Below are 20,408 nucleotides of genomic sequence, written 5' to 3' on the forward strand. Positions count from 1 at the left end.
TCGCTCTTATTACTCAACCAAACATTCTTCGAGCGTTTGTCGTGCCATGGTGAGCTTCATCAACAAACCCTAGGTATGTCCGTTTTTTTTCCTTTTCTTGTTTTCTTTTGTTCCTTTTCTAAAAAAATTGTTCTCTGGTTTTTTGTTTCTTTTTCTTTTTTTTTAGTTTTATTTTTTCTTCTCCAGTTTTTGTTTTGATTTTTCTTATGTTTGTTTTCTTTTTCACTCTACATTTTCGTATATGTCAATTTTTTTAATAAGTGATCAATATTTTTTATCCATGTTCAACATTGTCTGAACGCTTGTTCAACATTTTTTAAAATATTTGTTCAATATTTTTTTAATACTTATTCAACCTTTTCCAAATACTCGTTCATCATTTTGTAATACTTATTCAACATTTTTAAATACTTATTCAACATTTTTAATAGACTCGTTCTACATTTTTTAATACTTATTCAACATTTTTTAAATACTTGTTCAACGTTTTTAATATTTCTTCAGTATTTGGAAATACTTGCTCAACATTTTTCAAATTCTTGTTCAATATTTTTATAATACTTATTCAACATTTTTCAAATGTGTTATTGATTTTTTTCATATATATATATATATATTAAAGTATAAAGAAAAATAAAAAATAAAGTAAAAAACGAGAACAGAGAACAAAAAAAACAGGCCATGGCCTCCCGCGCGGCTGGGCCGGCCGATCTGTGGCTCCCCCCGACGCGGGAGCTTCCTCCTGTCTTGCTTAAAGCGAGACATAGGGGCGCCCTAGCCCGAGTGCCGCCTCCAGTCCACCACCCTCTCACGTCTCCTTGACCAGGCCCCTCAACGACTTAGCTGGCGGCTGCGTTGGTACTATGTCGCGAGATAGTTTTAACTGTTGTGTTCTGTAATCAATGAAGAAATGAGTAGCAAAATTTCTTGCTTTGATATTTGACTGCTACTAACTGCCTGCAAATAGGTAGTCGCTCCGTTCCAAATTAATGTGAACTAAAACCACGACGAGTAATTTGAAACGGAGGGAGTAGTATACAGCAGTGGGTTTTACCAACCTTGTGGTAACTGTTGCACGGAACTTCATATCTTACTGTGCTGTTTTTTGTGTTGGGTTGGGTATTTTCTCCTGAACAAGTGCGGTGCAGGAGATGTCGCGCTTAATTTGCATGGACTGTTACAGTGTAAATCACGCTGGCTGGGGAGTTGAATTTGAACATATGCGCAAACTGAAGGAAAAATGTAGCAAACTTTTGATTGTATCAACGGATTCAGTTATCTCGGTCCATGCAATGTACTGTTTCTGATCTGTAATATTATAAATAAATGTTGGCAATAGCGTTGAATTTTATCGATGACTGTGATTTAATTAGTGCTCTCTTACTTATCTGCCAGCAAAAGCCATTTGGAATTCGGCGCGGTGAAAAGATCATTCGCACGGCCGACCGAAACTGACTAGCGAGGACTGAACTGAACCCTTTTGCAAACTGACTAGCGAGGCCACCTGCGTTCCTACTGCCTGACAGTTTTTTCATAGTATTTTTTTTGGTTGCTTTTATTTTTATTTCAGCTGTTTTCCTATTAATAACACTTTCTAAATTTTGGAAAATATTTATAAAATTTGAAATTTCAATAAATGTTCAGAAAATTTATAAAATACCCATGTCCGAGGCCTGAAAATTTGGGAATTGGGATGGGATGGGATGGGATTAAATCCCTTCCTTCCCATCTCAACATCTAAAACAATCAACCACAGAGGAGGGAGGCCTGTGCATCACATAAAAACTACACCAGCAGTCCCATAATTAACACCAGAAGGCACTAACATCACAATAAAACTACATCTTGATGAGACAAAAGCAGTGTTCCTGAATTCTCCTGGTGCTGCTGCTGGACACGACGTTCTTGTCCAGTGAAATTGCAACTGCATTTGCAAGGCACTAACTAGTTCAGGGAGCAGAAGCAGTTGGCCCAACTTGAATTCGCCATCTGTTGCACGTGGAGCATTGGAGTGGAACAAGAGAATGAGAAATCCAATGGTGCCAAATTACAAGAGTAACGAAGAACCCAACTCAACAAATTCAGAAGCAGACCAACTTATCTGTGCAAGTTCGGAAGCATTAACTGAAGAGGGCTACAGAACACACAACACAGAGAAGAGAGAAGATTGCATGATACTAATATAGACAAAACTAAGAACAGCAGACCTCACTTGTGGCATACTTGTGGCATCGATCAGATTGGTGGTGGGCTCTGACATGCTATTTTGAAAAGATAATCTGCGACTCTTGCTGTGTGAAATAGATTTGCTTTGCTGTGTACCATCTAATATTGTAGCAAAGTTTTGTTCACTAGACATGGAACATAACATATCAAGCACCATATCATGCACACGACAAGCTTTAGCCTTGCCGGTAGCATCAACATCTACTGGTTGAATCAAGCTTCTATTTGCAAGCTCATTGAAGTAACTCACTCCAAGCTCAAATAGTCCAGTTTCTTCTTCTCCACGTTGCAGAAAGCCTTCGGCTATCCACATCCATATCAGACGGTCTCTCCTTATCTCAAAATCCTCTGGAAATATACTGAGATATAATAAACAAGTCTTCAAATGAGAAGGTAAATCGTAATAACTAAAGGCCAATATTCTCTGCATGTCCTTTGCACCTCCACCTCCTGCAAGTCCACGACCAATATAGCCAAGTATGTTGTCCCAATGATATTTTGGCTTCATCTGTTGGTCTTGACTATTACTATCTAAAATACTTGCAATACTAATGATGGCTAGTGGTACTCCACCACATTTTTTAAAGATTTCTCTAGATACTAGCTCCAATTCAGCCGGACACACACTTCCTTGAGGAAATATTCTTTTGTAGAAGAGTCTTTTGGAGTCATCATCAGTAAGAGGTTTCATCTGATATATTATATCATCACCAGAAGAGCAACATGCTTTAGAGATACTGCCTATGCGGGTGGTAGTCATTACTTGACTACCAAGGCAGTTGTCTGAGAAAGCACACTTAATAAGTTCCCATGCTTTTTCATCCCATATGTCATCGATTACAATGAGGTACCTGTATATTTTAGTGCGTTAGTTTGCAAATCAACCAACATAACTAGGTCTATAAATATTTTTCCCAGAAGTCAGCATCTAATTAACTAAGAGACGGTATTGCCAGCTCTAGAAATTTAGAAAAAAGATTAATCGCTTAGAAACATATATGCTGCATAATTTGAAGATGCATATAAAACACAAAAGTAAGGCCTAATAACAGCGTCATTTAACAAAAAAGTAAGGCCTAATATCAGCGCCATTTAACAAAACCAAAATAAAACTTAGTTGGGACTAAATGTTCACTAACTAGCACAACATGCTCTCATGGAAAGAATAATGATAATCATTTTCTGCTACATACGTACCTCTTGTCCTGAAGAAACATCCTCAGTTCATCGATGAGTTGTTCATTGTCCCTAGCAGCTCCGTTGATGGTTGCATACTTGCTCTTGTCAAGTTCATGTAAGATCTTCTTGAAAATCTTGGTAATGTCAGGATTCCGAGAAACAGAAACAAAAGCTACACTATCAAACTGCACTTTGATCTTGTCATACATTGCTTTGGCCAGAGTTGTCTTGCCCAGTCCGCCAAATCCAACAATAGACATGGTCCTTAATTGGTCCTTGGACCTCTCATTGCCGTCACACAGCTTCTTGATCAGCTCATCTCTTATGTGATCTATCCCAATGAGCTCCGTGACATCTTTGTACACCGCCTTCAAGCGAGGGTCAATGGCATCACCGGTACCTTTGGCTTGCGCGTCAATCATATACCTTTGGCGCAGGTCGCCCAACTCCTTGGCGAGCCGCTGAGCTTCTTCAATGTCATCAGAGATCTGATGAAGAGCCTTGCCCTTAGAAAATAGTTTGGTGGCCTTTCTCAGGAACTTCTTGACTCTGTTCTTCATGTTGGTCTCCACACGCACGATGAAAGCGTCGATGGCGTCCTCCATATGGTAGGAGAGGTCCCTCACTTTGCCGGCCCAGATGAGGACCTGCTCGTCGAACTGCTCCGGCGGCTTGGCCCCGATCTTGCGTAGAACGGCGTGCATCATCTCCAAGAGACTTGACGCCTTTCGTCACGCGTTTCTCCAGGTTGTACTCATCCACTAGTAGGCTACCGAGCTTCTTGATTAAGGGGATCATGGTGGCCTCCATGGCTTGGATGAGGAGGAGGGGTGTGTTTTCTTGCTGTGGCGGAGGAGTTGGTGGTGCTGCAGCTAATGACAGTGGTGGAGAAACGGAGTAGACGATGGGTTGATTGATAGAGCTGGAGACACAGAGGAGACGCTGGGTTGATTGATAAGAGTTGGCGGTGCTACTGCTACAGATGGATGGTGCAGCAGTCCATGTGATGTGCGTGAGTGGGCGAGTGACCCCTCCACCTTAAATTGCATAATAGATGTGTTGCTGCAGTGACCTCACGATGTCTTGCAGTGTCGAGCCCACGATGTCTGGCATCCGATGCTTTGTTAGAGGTGCCAAGGAGGTAAGATTTGGAGCGGCCCGTGCTCTCTGGACGGTCATGTAAAGCTCTGTTTTTAGTTTTTACACATCGCCATGGTAGAGCTGCTTCTAATGATAGAGCTGGAGAAAATGAGGTGCTACAGATGGATGGTGGTATGCAGCAGTCCGTCCATGTGCGTGAGTGACCCCTCCACTAATTGCATGATTGCTGTCTTGCTGCAGTGAGCCCAGCTGCTGTTTTCTGCAGTGACCCTAGAAGAGAATGCTGGCATGGCATCCCATGCTTTGTTAGAGGCGCCAAGGAGATGAGATTTGGAGCGGCCCGTGCTCTCTGGACGGTCATGTAAAGCAGTGTTTTTTATTATGCAGTGATTCTTCTTCACGTCCTGGTGTAACTTGATGATGCAGCGATTTTTCTTCATGGTTCGGTGTGTGTATATGATATGAATTAAACAATTAGGTCAAATAAGTAAGCTTGGCGAGTTAACACTAAAGGAAATATCATAAAATTAAACTATACTAAATTATTTAATACTCCCTTCGTCCCAAAATAAGTGTCTTAACCTTACTACGACCTTGTACTAGAGTTAGTACAAAGTTGATACAGAGTGAGTACATGATATGAATTACACTGTGATATAAGATCAATTAACGTATATATTGGTGTAATGAAATTTCAAATTCATCAATCAAGCTAATCATGAGGCACTTTTGTAGTTCACACTAATTTCTAGAAAAAAAAAGGATTCAATAAAATTAAATTTAAAAAAACTGAGTTAATGTACGGCATCATACGGTATATTTGCACTAACATCATTTTTTGTGTGGATGAGGCCATTTATTGTACATTTTATATAAATAATAAAATAAGAAAAAATTCATTATAAATTTTCTTTACTTTTTTTCTTTATTTTTTAGAAAAGGAGGAAGACCCCAGCTTCTGCATCTGGACGATGCATGCAGCCACTTTATTAATTATTCATACAAGACCTTACAAAGAGATACAGCAGCAAGTCTAAATCAACCATCTAGGCAACATCTGTCGCTACTCCTATCCAATTGATGAAGGGATGCTGATAGTCTGAGCCTACTACCATAGACCTCGCAGCCAAGCCTAACATCTAAGACCTGTGGCCCCAACCAAGCCACTTGCGGGTATGGGCACACATCAGTCTGGCGCGCTCTCAGAGGCCGCCGTAGCCAACTGCCACCACTCCAACTTCAGAGTTGTACTGACGCATCATCCTTGCCCGGTCTAGCTGCCGTTGACGCCACCACGGCGCCCAACACCACCACCTCCCTGCGCGCGAACTGCTGAGCACGTCGCGGTTGCCGCTGGTACACCTCAACACCATGCCACCAAGTACCACCAGCCGACACAGCTTGAAGTCTCTAGAAGATCTGTCGTGCGTAGCACCTGCTGACCAGGAATGACAAAGCGTAGCACCTGTCGACCAGGCATAACTTGACATCTCCACCGAAGCTCCGTGCAAGACGAAGCCGCTCCACCTCCTACCTCTGACTCCCAGCGCTGCTCCACAAACGATGCTCCCACGAGAGAAACAACAACACCGTGCCGCCATCATCCGATCTGGAAAACCAGATCCTAGGGTTTCCCCCGGAGCAGTACGAGTGGGTCGACAATAATTACACGACGATGCCTTCATCAAAGTAACGACACAGAATGCCGCCATCGCTTGCCGCCGGCTCGGTTTTCACCGACAACTCTATCTCCCCAACTCGCAGCCGGGACTAGATGACGGATCTCAAGATCCAACCACCCAGCCTCTAGCCGGCCACCTCTGACGGAGAAGATGACCACCACTGCTGGCTACACCGGCCAGATTAGATCTGACCAGAGGTGCCGCCAAGCAGCTGTGACACCCCAAAAAATTTTATTTGGTTTTTATGAATTTCCTTTTTCATGAGAAGGAGGTTATTTAAATTTTTGTTTTAAAAACCTCTCCTTCTCAAAACCTTTAAGACAAGTATCTTATGTTTCTCTCTCAGCTTTTACTTTGGTCTTGAGGGTTTTTCATTTTTGTGTTGACTCAACACAACAACTTTCTTTGGGAAGGTTTTTGAAATCTTTTCTTTTAAAATTAACCCTAGGACTTATGGATTGATCCTTCCCCTTTCAAAAATTTCCTCCTGCCATGACCTAAGTTGAAATCCCCCCAAAAGTCATCTTCCCACTTTGTGTCAAGTCAAGCTTCATATCCAGCAAGTTTAACTCCCCCTTGAATTTATTTCTAATTATTTTTAATCAAAAATCTTTTCTGTCTCTTATTTTGGCCCTTAGTGATTTACAAAGGAACCACTAGAATTCCTTTGAGTTTTGATTCCAAACAAGTTTCTCTGGCTAGTCCTTCAAACCCTCAACCAAGATCCATGAAGATCCACTGGTCCACAGTTCAAAATTTTCAAAATTTGCTTGCTGCAAGTTTGGACCAGATTTGTCATTTTCGGTGAAATTCATTATTTTTCTTCTCCAAAAATTCTGAGAAAAATCATGAGGCCTCCAGATGCATCAAGAGACCTCTCCACCAAAGATCAGCTCCAGAAAAATTTTCCACATGCCAGAATCATTTCATCGAACAGGTGGCATGCATTGTTTCTATGCAAATTCAGAAAGTGCAGTGTTCAGTTCAGTCACAAGTGTCGTTTTCTTCAGAAACCGGCGTCCATCTCGCGAGTACCCGCGCTGGCCTCTTGCTTCCTGCTTCTTCTTCTTGTCCACCGCACCGCACGGTCGCCTGGACGGGCGCGTACATCGGCGGTAAGCTGGCAGGAGGAACACCGTCCCCGTGAGCGGCGGCAGCAGCACCCGCTGCGGCTGCCAGAGAGGCGCAGCGAGGGACGGCGCCGTCCAGCACCGCCCACACCACCAGGAGACTCCGCGTGGCCATCCTCTCCTCTGGACGCGCTGCAGAACCGTCGTCGTGGCCTGAGTGGTGCAGAGCACGCCCACTGACGCCGACGAGCCCGTGAGGCCGTTCCGTCGAGGGCTGGAGTATCGCCCAAGTCCGACCGTGATTAGCTGAGAAACGGAGTCAGTGAACCAATCCGCTGCTGCCCAGCCCCCTAAACCTCTCGTCTGACCTCTACCTCGCCGTAATCCTCACCGGAGAAATCACGCTCACGGCAACCGCCTCGGAGTGGCTATAAAAGGAGACCCCGAGCTCGATCTCGAACACGCACCATCTCTCCACCTCACCAGAACCACGCCCAGCCACTGGGAAGACCTCGGGGAGGTCTTCTTCCCTGACTCCGGCCGCCTCGATCCGCTTCGGGCTCCGGCAAGATTCGCTCAAGTGCGTGCACCCCCGCCTCTCAAACCATGCCAGTACCATCCTAGTGCATCCACTCTTCTAACCCGCGCCCTAATTTGAAGGTTGCAGCTCCTGTCGGAGAGATTCATCCTTGCCCGAACGGCCGTCCGCCGGAGTGAAGGCCACCGTCGACGTGGTGCTCGCCGACGGCCAAGTCCACCACCCACCGACGCGGAAGGACACCGTGAACCCGTAGGTACCCTCCGATCCCCCTGCCTCGCCGTGGATCAACGCCGGCGACCACCGCGAGCCTCGGCGCCGGCGAGCTCTGTTTCAGAGTTTAAACCCGACGGGTGGGACCCCCCGTCAGCCTCTCCTCTTTCTGTTTGAAACGTTTTCTGAAGACGCCTTCGGGCAAAGTGCGTTTTCCTTCGGGGCTGGCGTATTTCTAGCTGAAACGTTTTCTGCTTTTTCAAACTGGCCCCTGGTTCTTTTCTGTTTCATCACAGATTAGTCCTTGGACTAAAACCTTTATATCTTTTAAACAAAAGATGCTTTTTAGTTGATTCTTTTTCTGTCAGTTTTATTTTTTTGTCTAGTTTTTTATAGTATTTATTTGAAAAATATTTGGACAACTGTTATGCACACTTGGTATTCACGTTAGTTCGCGTTCTTTTATAACGTAGATACCGGAGGAGGTGACGGAGCCGCGAACTTCGCCGAGCTAGACTCCGACTACTCCGAACCAGGCAAGCATGTTTGAACCTTTGATATGATGAGTGTTTTGCATGTTTGCTTGAATAGTTAGTTCATGGCATATTTATGTGAGCATCAGTGGATGTTATGTTGCATACAAGGCAACTACTAGTATGCTTCGAAACTTGATGTGATCTTTTGGTGAGAGGTAACATAATCATGTGGTGACATGAAAGGTGGTAAGATGGTATTGTTGAAGCATACCAGTCTTATGTCGACCGTTAAACTCCAGTGTTAACGTGGATCAAAACCACGTTACCGTCCGTTTCCTTTTTGTGCTACCACATGTTTTCTGCAAAGAATACGGTTTAGTAAGTTGCAAGCCTCTTTCCTCGTACACACCAAAGAGAGGGGCCGAGATGAGGGTACCATGGCCCTGGATTAAAGCCTATCATCCGGTCAGGGGGCATGGGTGTTTCCGGTTGGGACCGAGGGGGGCACCCCTTAGAGCGCGCGGTATAAATTTGATCCCATGCTACGCGAGGTTGTAGCCTCCCCGTCTTAAGGTTTTTTCTTGAACGTTGCCTAGGGTGATTCCTGGCAGCGGAATATGGAATGGGTGTGTACTGGTTGGATGTGTTTCTCTTAAAATACCGTAAACGGAACTAGTCCTTCGTGACTACTGAAATCCGTTGGCTGTGGTTAAATAGTACAAACTCTGCAGAGTCAAAAACCCATCCGAGTAACCATGTCCATGGTCAAGGATCTTGGTCAGCTTATCCATGTCAGTATCATTATCAGTCTCAACGTTCGTCTCAGCGTCAGTCTCTGTGCCAGTCTCAGTGAAAATCCCCGGTGAACAAACATGAGTGGTAAACCTGGTTGAATGTTATTCCTGTGGATGGACTAACCAGTTTATTATTACGTACATGAGTATTTCTTTGAGATGATTTAATTGCATGAGCTACTTGAACTCGAATAATGAAATATAAGCCCTTTATGTGATGTCGCTTAGACGTCTGACTGTGGCACTCTTGTTATTTACTTTTGATATAAGCCCTTTATGTGATGTCGCTCAGACGTCCGACTGTGGCACTCTTGTTATTTATTTTTGATATAAGCCCTTTATGTGATGTCGCCCAGACGTCCGACTGTGGCACTCTTGTTGTTTATTTTTGATATAAGCCCTTTATGTGATGTCGCTCAGACGTCCGACTGTGGCACTCTTGCTATTTACTTTGATATAAGCCCTTTATGTGATGTCGCTCAGACGTCCGACTGTGGCACGCACTTTCGATTATAGTCCAATATAAGCCCTTTATGTGGCGTCGCCCTGACGCCCGACTGCGGCATTGTTAATTTATTTTCTTTTACCTTTCGAGGCGTCGCTTCAGACACCCGATCGGTCTTCAGTTATTTTTATGGGATTTCGGGAGGACTACCGCCTGACTTCCTTTTTATTTTACATGCAGTGCAATTTTATTATCTGAGTGCGCATTACTAATCTGTTCATGTGCATCATGTTTGCATTTGTTATATCTTATGTCCAAACTGTCTTAAGAGTACATTCAATGTACTCACCTGGCTTGTTGATTTGGCCAGATGTTGACGAAGGCGATCTCATGGATGAAGAGTTCGATAGCGAGTCCGACGCCTAGAGGAGTCCCAGTCAGTCCCGTGCGATCCCGGATTTGGTCGCTTGTATTATATACGCTTCCGCTACCCAGAATAAAAGTCATCGAGCCCCACTCCGGCGCTCGATGAGTTGTAAGATTTAGGAGTCATGTCACCCACCCCACTGTGACATATCCACCACCACTTTTATTACGAGTCAGTAGTAATGCCACCATAACCCTTGTGTCATATCCGCCTTTATGTATTATATCGGCGTGCTTGTAATAAATTGTTGAGCAGCCTTAGCTCAACCCTGTGTAAGATTAGTGCTTCTGAATTTCTGTATCAAGGATTTGTCTACCAGTGAGAAGGATTCTTCTATGCTGGTCCGAAATAAGGGTCGGTTTCTCAATAAATGTTTTATTTGAAAACCGGTCCTGACAGCAGCCACCAAGACCTCGACGCCGCTGTCGGTCCAAAGCCAGATGACGCGCCGCCGCAGCATAGATTGCCCGCCGCGAGGCAGGAGTGGGCTCCGCCACCGTCGCCGCTTCGCTAGATCGGCATCCGCCGCCGCCGTTGCTGCAGCCGTCGCCGCCACTTCGCTGGATCGGCCGCACCTCCATGCGCATAGGGGGCCCGCACCACCCCTAACACACGAGAGCGAGGAGAACCCCCGCCACCGCCGTCAGCCATCGGGCGCAGGCCGGCGGTGTCCTCCGGCGGCGGCGGGAGGAAGGGAAGGAGGGGGATCGGCCCCGGCGGTGGCTAGGGTTGGAGCATCACCTGTGTCGCCCGAGTGGGGGGCGAAGCGGGGGTCAGGAGCGGGGGCTCAATAGTAATTAGCAAACTCATTTGTAAAATAGAACGGACAATTAAAAGACACAAATTTTGTATTCTTTGCAGTAGCATGACGACATATCTCTATATGAGTTTGCCACGGCCGCTCTGCGTGGTTGGTCTACCCAACTTCTGCCTTGACTGTCATTTTTTAGAGTATGAAGGATGGCGGGGTACTCAAGCATGGTGGATGAGTTGTTGTGCGATGCGTAGTTGGCCACATCCGTGGATTTCGTGGCAAGAGCAGAAGGTGGCTCTTCTGGCAGCGCATGCATAATTCGTTTCACAAGCGAAAGCACATTGCGTACGACATGCACATCATCCATGAACGCAATGTGAAGTCGTTAGTGTATCGACTGTACATCATCCAGACCACCATCGCCAAGTTTTGTGTGATGGTTGATATGCTGGAGGCAAGGTGGCCATTATGCGTGGTAGATGGAGAGATCGTAAGTTTTGCTTCTTCTTGCTCAACTTCTTGACTGATTCATTCATTCACTCATCATTGATTTACACCTTGTGTAGCCTGTACGTGCCCGTGATGTACCACGGGCTACAGGGCAAACCATTTACACACGTACACTGTTAGATGAAGCTCAAGGGGCAGAATGTGTATGACGACATGATCATTCATGAAAAAACTTGTTGAACATCCGATTAATCTATTTGAATTTGAACTATTTCTCTTTGAATTTGAAGTATTATCGTACTAGCTAGATTTATTTGCATCATATATATAGATGTTTTGTGCTATTTTTATCCAAACTTTGATGAAATCAACCGTGTTTGATGAATTTCATCCGATTTAGTTAACAATATTGTTTGAAATGTATGCAGAAGTGTTGGATGGCCGGCTTTCATATTCATGGCCGCGGACCTGTCCCATGTCTATGGACTCAGCTTTGGAGATGCCCTAATGCAAGTTGTACTTACACACCTCTCAGCTCTTAGGATTATATGTGTACAATTTTAATTAGCTGACACGCAGTTAAAACAAACGGAAATACTAGTTCCGATGATTGAGATACATGCATCGTCTTTTTAACTGGAAAGGGTACACAAGGACCCTACAAGCAACAGAAAAGTTGATGTGATGCATGTGAGGGCTGGTAAACTTCATGTGGCATGTCTCATTGTTAGGTTTTGCGTTGCCAGGCATGCAGCGCCACTTGTGCTGCAAAGCTGACAGGCCATGTCTCATCACATCATCTCATTTTCAGACTACAGCTGCCGACACTAGTGGTACTGCTATGCTAAGTCTGGTCCCAACACCCTCCCATCCATGTACAGACTCTAGTCTCCAAGTGTCTCCCAAAATTGCTTCTGGTATGTCACAATGCACATTGTTTTCTGGTTTGTAAAAAGTAAGGAAGGAAATACAACACTCCCTCAAAATTAAAAGGTTTACGGACAGTCCAAACGTATATGGATGATATGGGAGGTTCAATTGGGTCATTTTTTCCCCTTGAATCATGGTGATTGATTGAGCGTGTTTGTGAACGTTTGAAGAGGATTTTAAAGAAGCCGGCTTTAGATGCTCTACATGTAGTCAAATACGTGGTGTTGCGAGCGCGGTTGATAAGTTAACGTGGGTGGGGTTCAATGTTAACGTAGTACAGGTTAGATGCATGCTCCCAGTCTCTCTCTCACACACACGCGCGCGCGCACGCACGCACGCGCGCACACACACACACGACTATCTAGGACAATCTCTGCCTGCTACTGTCATGACTCAGACCATCTTCATCATCAATTTGGCCCGTGTACATGTACATGGAACGCTCACCTAGCTAGCCGGCGCGTGAGAGTCAAGCCATTCGACACTTTTGTGCATGTGAAAGAACGGGCCATGCCCAGGGCATCTCAAAGTTGGACCCTTTGCTCGTGCCCAAGTCTGTTGATGAGTTTTGCCTTGATGGGTTTCAGCAAAGTTGTTTCGGTAGTTTATTTGCTTTGCTTGCCGAAAGGAGAGAACCTGATTTGTGATTTAAGCATTATCGGAGCAAGGCAGATAATCTGAGCTGAATGTACAACTAGAGTAGAAGATGTGCGATATAAAGACGGATATTGAATGGCCAAGGGTGTCTCGCCGAGTCAAGTATCCTCCCAGAAGCATGTACTAGCGCCGTTGCCAATAACAACCTTTGTCCTATTAAACAAGGATTGTTTGACTTTCATCAGTCCTTTCCAGAAAGGCGAGTCAGTCGGCCTGACTGTGACCTGGGACAAGGATTTTGTCTGTAGGTACTTGTTGTGAAGGATTTGGGCCCATGTGGCATCAGTCTCAGATGAGAGCTTCCACAGCCACTTACTAAGAAGGCATCTGTTCTTGACTTCAAGATTTTCAATACCAAGACCCCCTTGGTCTTTCGGTCTACAGATGATATCCCATTTTGCAAGACGGTATTTTCTTTTTAGTTCATCACCCTGCCAAAAGAAGCGCGATCGATAAAAGTCCAGTCTTTTCCTAACACCAACTGGGACTTGAAAGAACGATAAGAGAAACATAGGCATACTCGTGAGCACCGAATTTATCAGAATTAATCGGCCTCCGTATGACATGAGTTTGTCCTTCCAGCAACTCAGTTTCTTCTCAAACCGGTCTTCGTATGACATGAGTCCCGACCTTGGTGAAGATTTTAAAACTAACATTGAGAAGGCAGATCGGCCTGAACTGCTCAATTCTCACAGCATCCGTTTTCTTAGGAAGCAATGTGATAGTTCCAAAATTCAAGTGAAATAATTGTAGCTGTCCAGAGAACAGATCATGAAACATAGGTAGCAAATCCCCCTTAATAATATGCCAGCACTTTTTGTAGAACTCGACCGGGAATCCATCCGGTCCGGGAGCCTTATTGTTTTTCAACTGTGCAATAGCATCAAACACCTCCTTCTCTGAGAACGGGCAACCAGAATATCATTATCAGCAGCCGATAGTTGGGGCACATCCTCAGTCCTGGACTCATCGAGGGCACACAATTATCCTCCGGAGGTCCAAATAGCTGCCTATAATACTCGATTATATAGGTTTTTAGGTTATCCTGTCCTAAAATAGTGCCCTCATCTTGTTCAAGTTGGAAGATTCTCTTCTTTCTGTGCTTATCATTAGCAATCAAATGAAAGAATTGAGTATTCGCGTCCCCTTGGACCACTTTGCGGACCTTAGCTCGCAAAGCCCACTTCAATTCTTCTTCGCGGAGAAGTTCTTTCAACCTCTTCTCCTGCCTCAGTTTTAACCTGGAGTTCAGCAGGTAGCAAAATCGTGGATTCGGCCTTAATGTCTAGATTCTGTATAAGAGAAAGGAGTCTGTCCTTTTCAATCTTATACACCCCACTAAGGTGCTTAGCCCAGCCCCGTAAGAAGCTTCTCAAATTCCTAATCTTATTCTGCAAACGCTCGACCGCAGTCCTACCTCCTACACCCTTCGCCCATTCCCTAGCGATCAGGTCCAAGAACCCTTCGCGTTCGAACCAGGCCATCTCGAATGAAAAGGTGTTCTTGTTTCCCACATGGTTCAGCTCCCCTGAGTCCACGAACAAGGGTGTGTGATCGGAAATGCCCCGCGAGAGAGCTTGAACCGTAACAAGAGGGAACTTCTGTTCCCACTCGATCAAGCTTTTCGTAAGTCGGGTTTGGCATAGAATTAGCCCAGGTAAACTTTCTACCAGAAAGCTCTATCTCCCTCAGATCCAAGCTTTCAATAATGATATTGAACATGAACGACCACCTGCCGTCAAAGTTATCATTATTCTTCTCCTCTCTCCTCCTGATGATATTGAAATCACCCCCAACTAAGATTGGAAGCTGTTTGGACCCACAGATTCGAACAAGGTCTGCCAAAAACTCCGGTTTAAGCTCGGGCTGTGCGGCACCATAAACCGCCACCAAAGCCCAGTTGAAACCATCAACCTTAGACCTGACTCAAAACTTAACCGCGAAGTCGCCCATCACTACACTTCGGACTTCAAGCGAATCGCATCTCACACCCAGCAAGATACCACCCGATCTTCCTCGCGGAGGGAGGCAATGCCAATCAAAATCAACACCACCCGCAAGAGAGGAGAGAAACTGGGGCGCAAAGTTATCTCTACCAGTTTCCGATAGAGCAATAAAATCTAAACGATGCTCCAGAGATGCCTCAGCAAGAAACCTTCTTTTAGCCAAGTCCTTCAGACCTCTGCTATTCCAAAAGATTCCTTTCATCACTCATCATGAAATTTTTTAGTAGTCCGAATCCTAGCACTCCGACGAACTGCAGAATCGGGATAAATTTTCCGTTTCCACTTGCGCTTTGGTTTACTAGGTTCCGTCTCCCGGTCCTCATAACCGGGCTCAGCGGTACTAACAACTGCATTATCTATGGGCATATCATCGTCCTCAGACTCATGATTGGAGGGTGCTAGATCCGCACACATATTATCGAGCACTCTGACCCCTAACGCCTCAATCTCATTATCATTCATGGGTTTAACCGCGGCGAGATTACGAATAGTCTCTAAGGCACGCTCTGCCTCCAAATCTAACAAATCATTCACCGAATTGGAAATCTCACTATCAGTAGCCCCTAGTGAAACTCCTAATTGGTTTGCATTATTTATAATTTCCTCATTAGAAAAATGCAACAAAGAATTAGATATGTGGACGGACATACCAGTAGAGATCTCAGCATCATGAAGCTTAGCCGCCCTCATAGCGCACCTCTGCTGCATGTCATCAACCTCCGGAAGCTCCTGAATGCGAGCACTCATCCATCGCCCCGTCGAGGCCGGGTCCGGGATCCCGCCAAAAGCAACGACCTCCTCCCTAGTAAATCCTCGCGCTGAATCCCGCAAAGGGTCAACCAAGGTTACCGAAGGAGGCGGCTGCGGGCTCCCAAACCCCTCGGACAAGTGCCCCATACCGAGACCCATGGCCACGGGCACGTTGGGAGAGAGGATGGCGGGGGCCGCCTGCCCAAGCCCTCCTCCCGCCCCACCCGTCGGCGTAGAACGGGGCGTCGTCGTCGCAGGAGACGCGGTCCTCCTGACCGCTGGAGAGGAAGGAGGAGCCAGGGCCACCTGCCCCAAACCCCCCTCCCCCAGCGCCTCTGAAAGCGCGGGCGCCGCTGCCACGACCGGGGGAGACGCGGTCCTCCTGACCGCCGAAGAGGAAGGAGGAGCCAGGGCCACCTGCCCCAAACCCCCCTCCCCCAGCGCCACAGAAGGTGTGGGCGCCGCCGCCACGACCGGAAGAGAAAGAGTCGAGGCCGCCTGCCTCGGGCCCCCTCTCCCAGCATCCGCCGATCCCACCGTGACCGGCGACGCCGACGTCGGGACAGGGAAGAGAGAAGTCGAGGCCACCTGCCCCGAGCCCCCTCCCCCACGCCCCACCTCAGCCACAGTCGTCATGTCCGGATCATCGACCACAGGTGAAGCAAGGGAGATGGAAGCAACCACCGGCTCCTCGTCCCCAACGCCAACCAAAGTCCTCGCCGACGATGCCCTCACCAAGCATCCAGCCAAGGATCCGCCAGCACCCTCGAACTCCAACAAAGGGAGCGAATGCTCAAACACATCATCAGAATCTAACCGGTCACTCCAAAGTCTGGGAGGGGCAGAGGCTGGCTCAAAGGACCCAAACCGCAACGAAGTCATAGGCACCGATGGTGAGGGTGCCGGCTAAACCCCGGTCCCACTTGATATGACCAGTCTCTGTAAAAGCAGGCAGCCTCAAACACATGAACTAACCAGCTGTATAGTGATGTACAGCAGTTCTTGAAGAAGTCGAACGAGCTGCACAAGCAAGAGAGCCACCGCCTCGACAAGGAATCTGAGAGTGTAGTCACCGGATCGGGTTTGTCGTCGGAGGCCTCAGCACCGGTAGTCACCGGAACGCTCCCATCACAAGAGGCCTGAGCACCGGCAGTCGCCAAATCAGGATTGTCATTGGTGGCCTCTGAACTAGTAGTCACCGGATTAGTCTCGTCAGAGGCCGCAATATCGATAGTCACTCGAACGGGTTCGTCTGAGACCACCGCAGCACCGACATTCACCAGAACAAGCTCCTCCGGCCTGCATAGGAGGACCAGAGACGAGGAGATTGTCCGTGCCCACTGCAGTAGCCGAGCTGATTTTGTCCGGACAACGCGTGCAATCCCGACGCAGCAGCATTTACAGAGGGCAATGCAGGCGGTGAAAGCACCATAGAGGCGGTGGCAACATCTGAGGACGATCTTCTCCTGTGCCTCGTCGAAGATGTCTTCCGCGTCCTCCAGAGCGTGCCTGAGCATGGCGGCCATCTTGTCCAGCGCGTCCACATCAGACTTCATTCTCTTTCCTCTCTGCATCATCCTCTCCTGATCCACGGCCTGCAACGTCTTCTTTAGCTCCGGGATGATGTGGATCTCTAGCTCCAGGAGCTTGTTGGATGGATCGAAGCCGAGGCAGACAAGGATCTTGGGCAGGAGCGAGCGGATGATGGGTGACACGAACCAGCCCAGCACGGTTATCATGATCGGAGACATGGTTTGCGAAGGGTCTTTTTCCTGCAAAAGAAAGAAAATTGTAGGATGTGAAATCGGGAATTCTCTCTCTTACTGGAGGCGATGAGGGAGAAAAAGGGTTTGTTTGGATTTTGAAAAGAAGTGATGTTTGGTTACCTTACTGAGGACGGAGGAACAGAGCCGATGTCGCCGTCCGGCCGGTCGCCGGTACGGCGGAGGGCGGCAGGGTTCCCTCCGGAGCTGGGTTTGTTGGGGCGTGGAAGATAATGGCTGAACCGGACCGGAGGCTGCTGCAATTTTACTCCTAGGTGGCGAGACGGCGGTGAGCTAGCGCCATTAGATCTTGTTGCCTGGGAATCAAATAAGATCGAAACAGGGTGAAAAATGGGGATATTTTTTTTCTTCCGTCGGAGAAGAGAGAGAGAGAGAGAGAGAGAGAGAGAGAGAGAGACCTGTTTGGGGAAAGAAGTGATTTTACCTACATGGCTGACGAGCAAGAAGGAGGCGCCGGAAGGGCTCGTCGGCGGCGACGCGGGCGGCGGTCGGGGGATTTTTTTTTCTGGCGGAGGCGGCGAGGTTGTGGAGGGGGGAAGAAGCTACATGGTCGACGAGGAAGAAGAGAGCGTTCCTGAGTAGCCGGCGTCGAGCAGAGCCGCCGTGTAGGGGTCGGGGTCGCCGGCGAAGGGCGGTGCGGGCCGGCAGGCGGCTGGGGGTTTAGGGGTTAGACCGAGTGGGCATCAATGATGACTGACGAGCAACAGCAGTATAGTAGCTTTGCAAGAAGACTTGGGGTCGTCGCCTCACCGGTCACCATTATTGCTGCTGCTCTCACATAGCTTCGCATTCACTCTCACACATCTTTTACTGCCCTATCAACTCTGGTAAAGAAAATAGTTATCCACCGACGCCCTTGTAAAAGGGAAGCACTAGCAATCAGACTACTGATAGCTAGACTCCTATCAGACCTGCCCACAACCTTTGGATTAGAGGAACTTGGGTTGTTGATTAGCTAGTTTCCTCTGCCGTAGTAATTACTTCCTATATACTCCCTCTGTCTCAAAATTCTTATCTTTAATTTGTCTAAATACGGATGTATCTAGTTACATTTTAGTGTTAGATACATCCGTATCTGGACAAATCTAAGACAAGAATTTTGGGACGGAGGGAGTACATGGGATCCCTGATTTCTGTTAACACCAACCTAAAATCACGGGAGGATAAGATTGTTACCCTATTTATTCTCTAGTTTTCCAATTTTATTTCTATTATTTTTAGGAAATTTAATTTCACAAAAATATTTCCAGCACTTATAAATTTTCTTCCAGTGCACTCAAATTTGCTTCCGTCGAACAAGATATTATGTATAATCTGACAAACTTTGTTCACTTGATGCCATCAAATTTTTTGTTTCCGAAGATTAGATAATTTCGTTCAACCGCAGCTGAACTTTGCTTCGATCAAATAGCTTGTTTTAATTCCAGCACAGCAAAAAAACATATAATGACAAATTTGCTTCTAGCTCAAAAGTATTCCGACGTGACAAAAAATTGCTTAGCATATGTTTTTATATTTTCTTGCTCCTGGAGAAATGGGCTTCCTACAAAACTGAAATTTTCTTACGGATTTTTTTCAAGCACACGCAAGAGCATTGCGCGCTTTTTCATTTAAGAAGAAAGAGAGGACATTTACAGACTAATTACAAACGCTGGAAGCGCAGTCCACAAGTCTAGGCTATTACAATCTACGTTGCATCTCGGGCGCCAGCCCACCTGGTTTCGCTTGAATCCATAGTTGGAACTCACTTTGGATATTGCTAGCTACCACATGCCGCATGAGAGCAATCTTGTCGAAGACCCTCCTGTTGTGCTCTAGCCAGATGAAACGGAGCACAAGACAGATCATGGTGTTAATCTTGCGACGGCTTCTACTGGGAACCGCATTGCTTAGCGCCTGCCACCATTCCTTGATAATGTCCGTTGGGGTTGGAGTTCTTCGATGCAAACGCCATGGGAGTAGGATGTTGTACCGGATTTCCCTGGCAAAGGAACAACCGAGCAGCATGTGATTCAGGTTCTCATCCTCTTGTGCACAAAGCACGCAGCAATCCGGGTGCTCGAGCTGCCGTCTTGCAAGGCGATCCGCAGTCCACAGCCGATCGTGGAGGGCCAGCCAGTAAAAAAGTTTTGTTTCCAAAGGTGCCCATGAAGTCCACAGCTCCGCAGCACCAGGGAGAAACTCCCGGCCAAGGAAGAAGAGATGATAGGCGCTACTTGCTGAATATGATCCATCGGGTGTTTGCCTCCATCTGAAAGAGTCTGGCTGCTCCGACAAGCTCTGTCCAGTGATAAGGGGCCAGATTTTTAGGACGTCCGCAATGGCATGTATGTCAAGGTTCCCACGTAGGTCAGTTATCCACGCCCCATTTGGCAGACTGTCTGCAACAGATCGTTGCATGGCGATAGGCCGAACAAACTTTAGCAGAGACGGGGCGAGCTGCTGAAAACTAGCACCGTTTATCCACGGGTCTGTCCAGAATCTGATCTTCTTACCATTCCCAAGCAAGCAATGTAATCCAGCACTGAAGACGCTGTCAACCTCAGCAGGCAGATGAATGTCAAGGCCTTGCCAAGGCTTCTCGTCAGCGACCTTCTCGAACCAGCGCCATTTGAGAAGCAGGGCCTGATTCAGTAACCTGAGGTTGTGGATCCCGAGTCCACCATAAACTTTAGGCGAGCAAACAAGGTTCCAGTTGATTAAGCAGTTCCCGCCTTTGGCCTCGTCATGCCCACACCAGAAAAATCCACGTCGGATCTTATCGATGCAAGAGATAAACCACGCCGGCAGATCAAGCACTAGCATTAAGAAGATGGATGCTGCAGTGAGCGTTGAGTTGATTAGGATAAGTCTCCCAGCCCGACGGAGATAGCGTGCTTTCCAGGTGGGTAAGTAGTCCGCGGTTTTGTCAATAAGAGGTTCGAGG

At 46.9% G+C, this 20,408-nt stretch overlaps 1 protein-coding gene across 1 annotated transcript; it reads right to left on the minus strand.

The window, feature by feature from the left end:
* Window positions 1–1,637: 1,637 nt before the first annotated feature.
* Window positions 1,638–18,184, minus strand: LOC109734561 (disease resistance protein RGA5). Its single transcript, XM_040401475.2, is given in 7 exon segments — window positions 1,638–1,924; window positions 2,208–3,077; window positions 3,424–4,119; window positions 4,121–8,844; window positions 15,599–17,470; window positions 17,585–17,778; window positions 17,907–18,184. Coding segments are annotated over 4 exon segments (1,758 nt in total). The 5' UTR covers window positions 4,216–8,844; window positions 15,599–17,470; window positions 17,585–17,778; window positions 17,907–18,184; the 3' UTR covers window positions 1,638–1,827.
* Window positions 18,185–20,408: the final 2,224 nt, after the last annotated feature.

This window comes from Aegilops tauschii, chromosome 1 (genome assembly GCF_002575655.3).
Source record: "Aegilops tauschii subsp. strangulata cultivar AL8/78 chromosome 1, Aet v6.0, whole genome shotgun sequence".
Taxonomy (NCBI): domain Eukaryota; kingdom Viridiplantae; phylum Streptophyta; class Magnoliopsida; order Poales; family Poaceae; genus Aegilops; species Aegilops tauschii.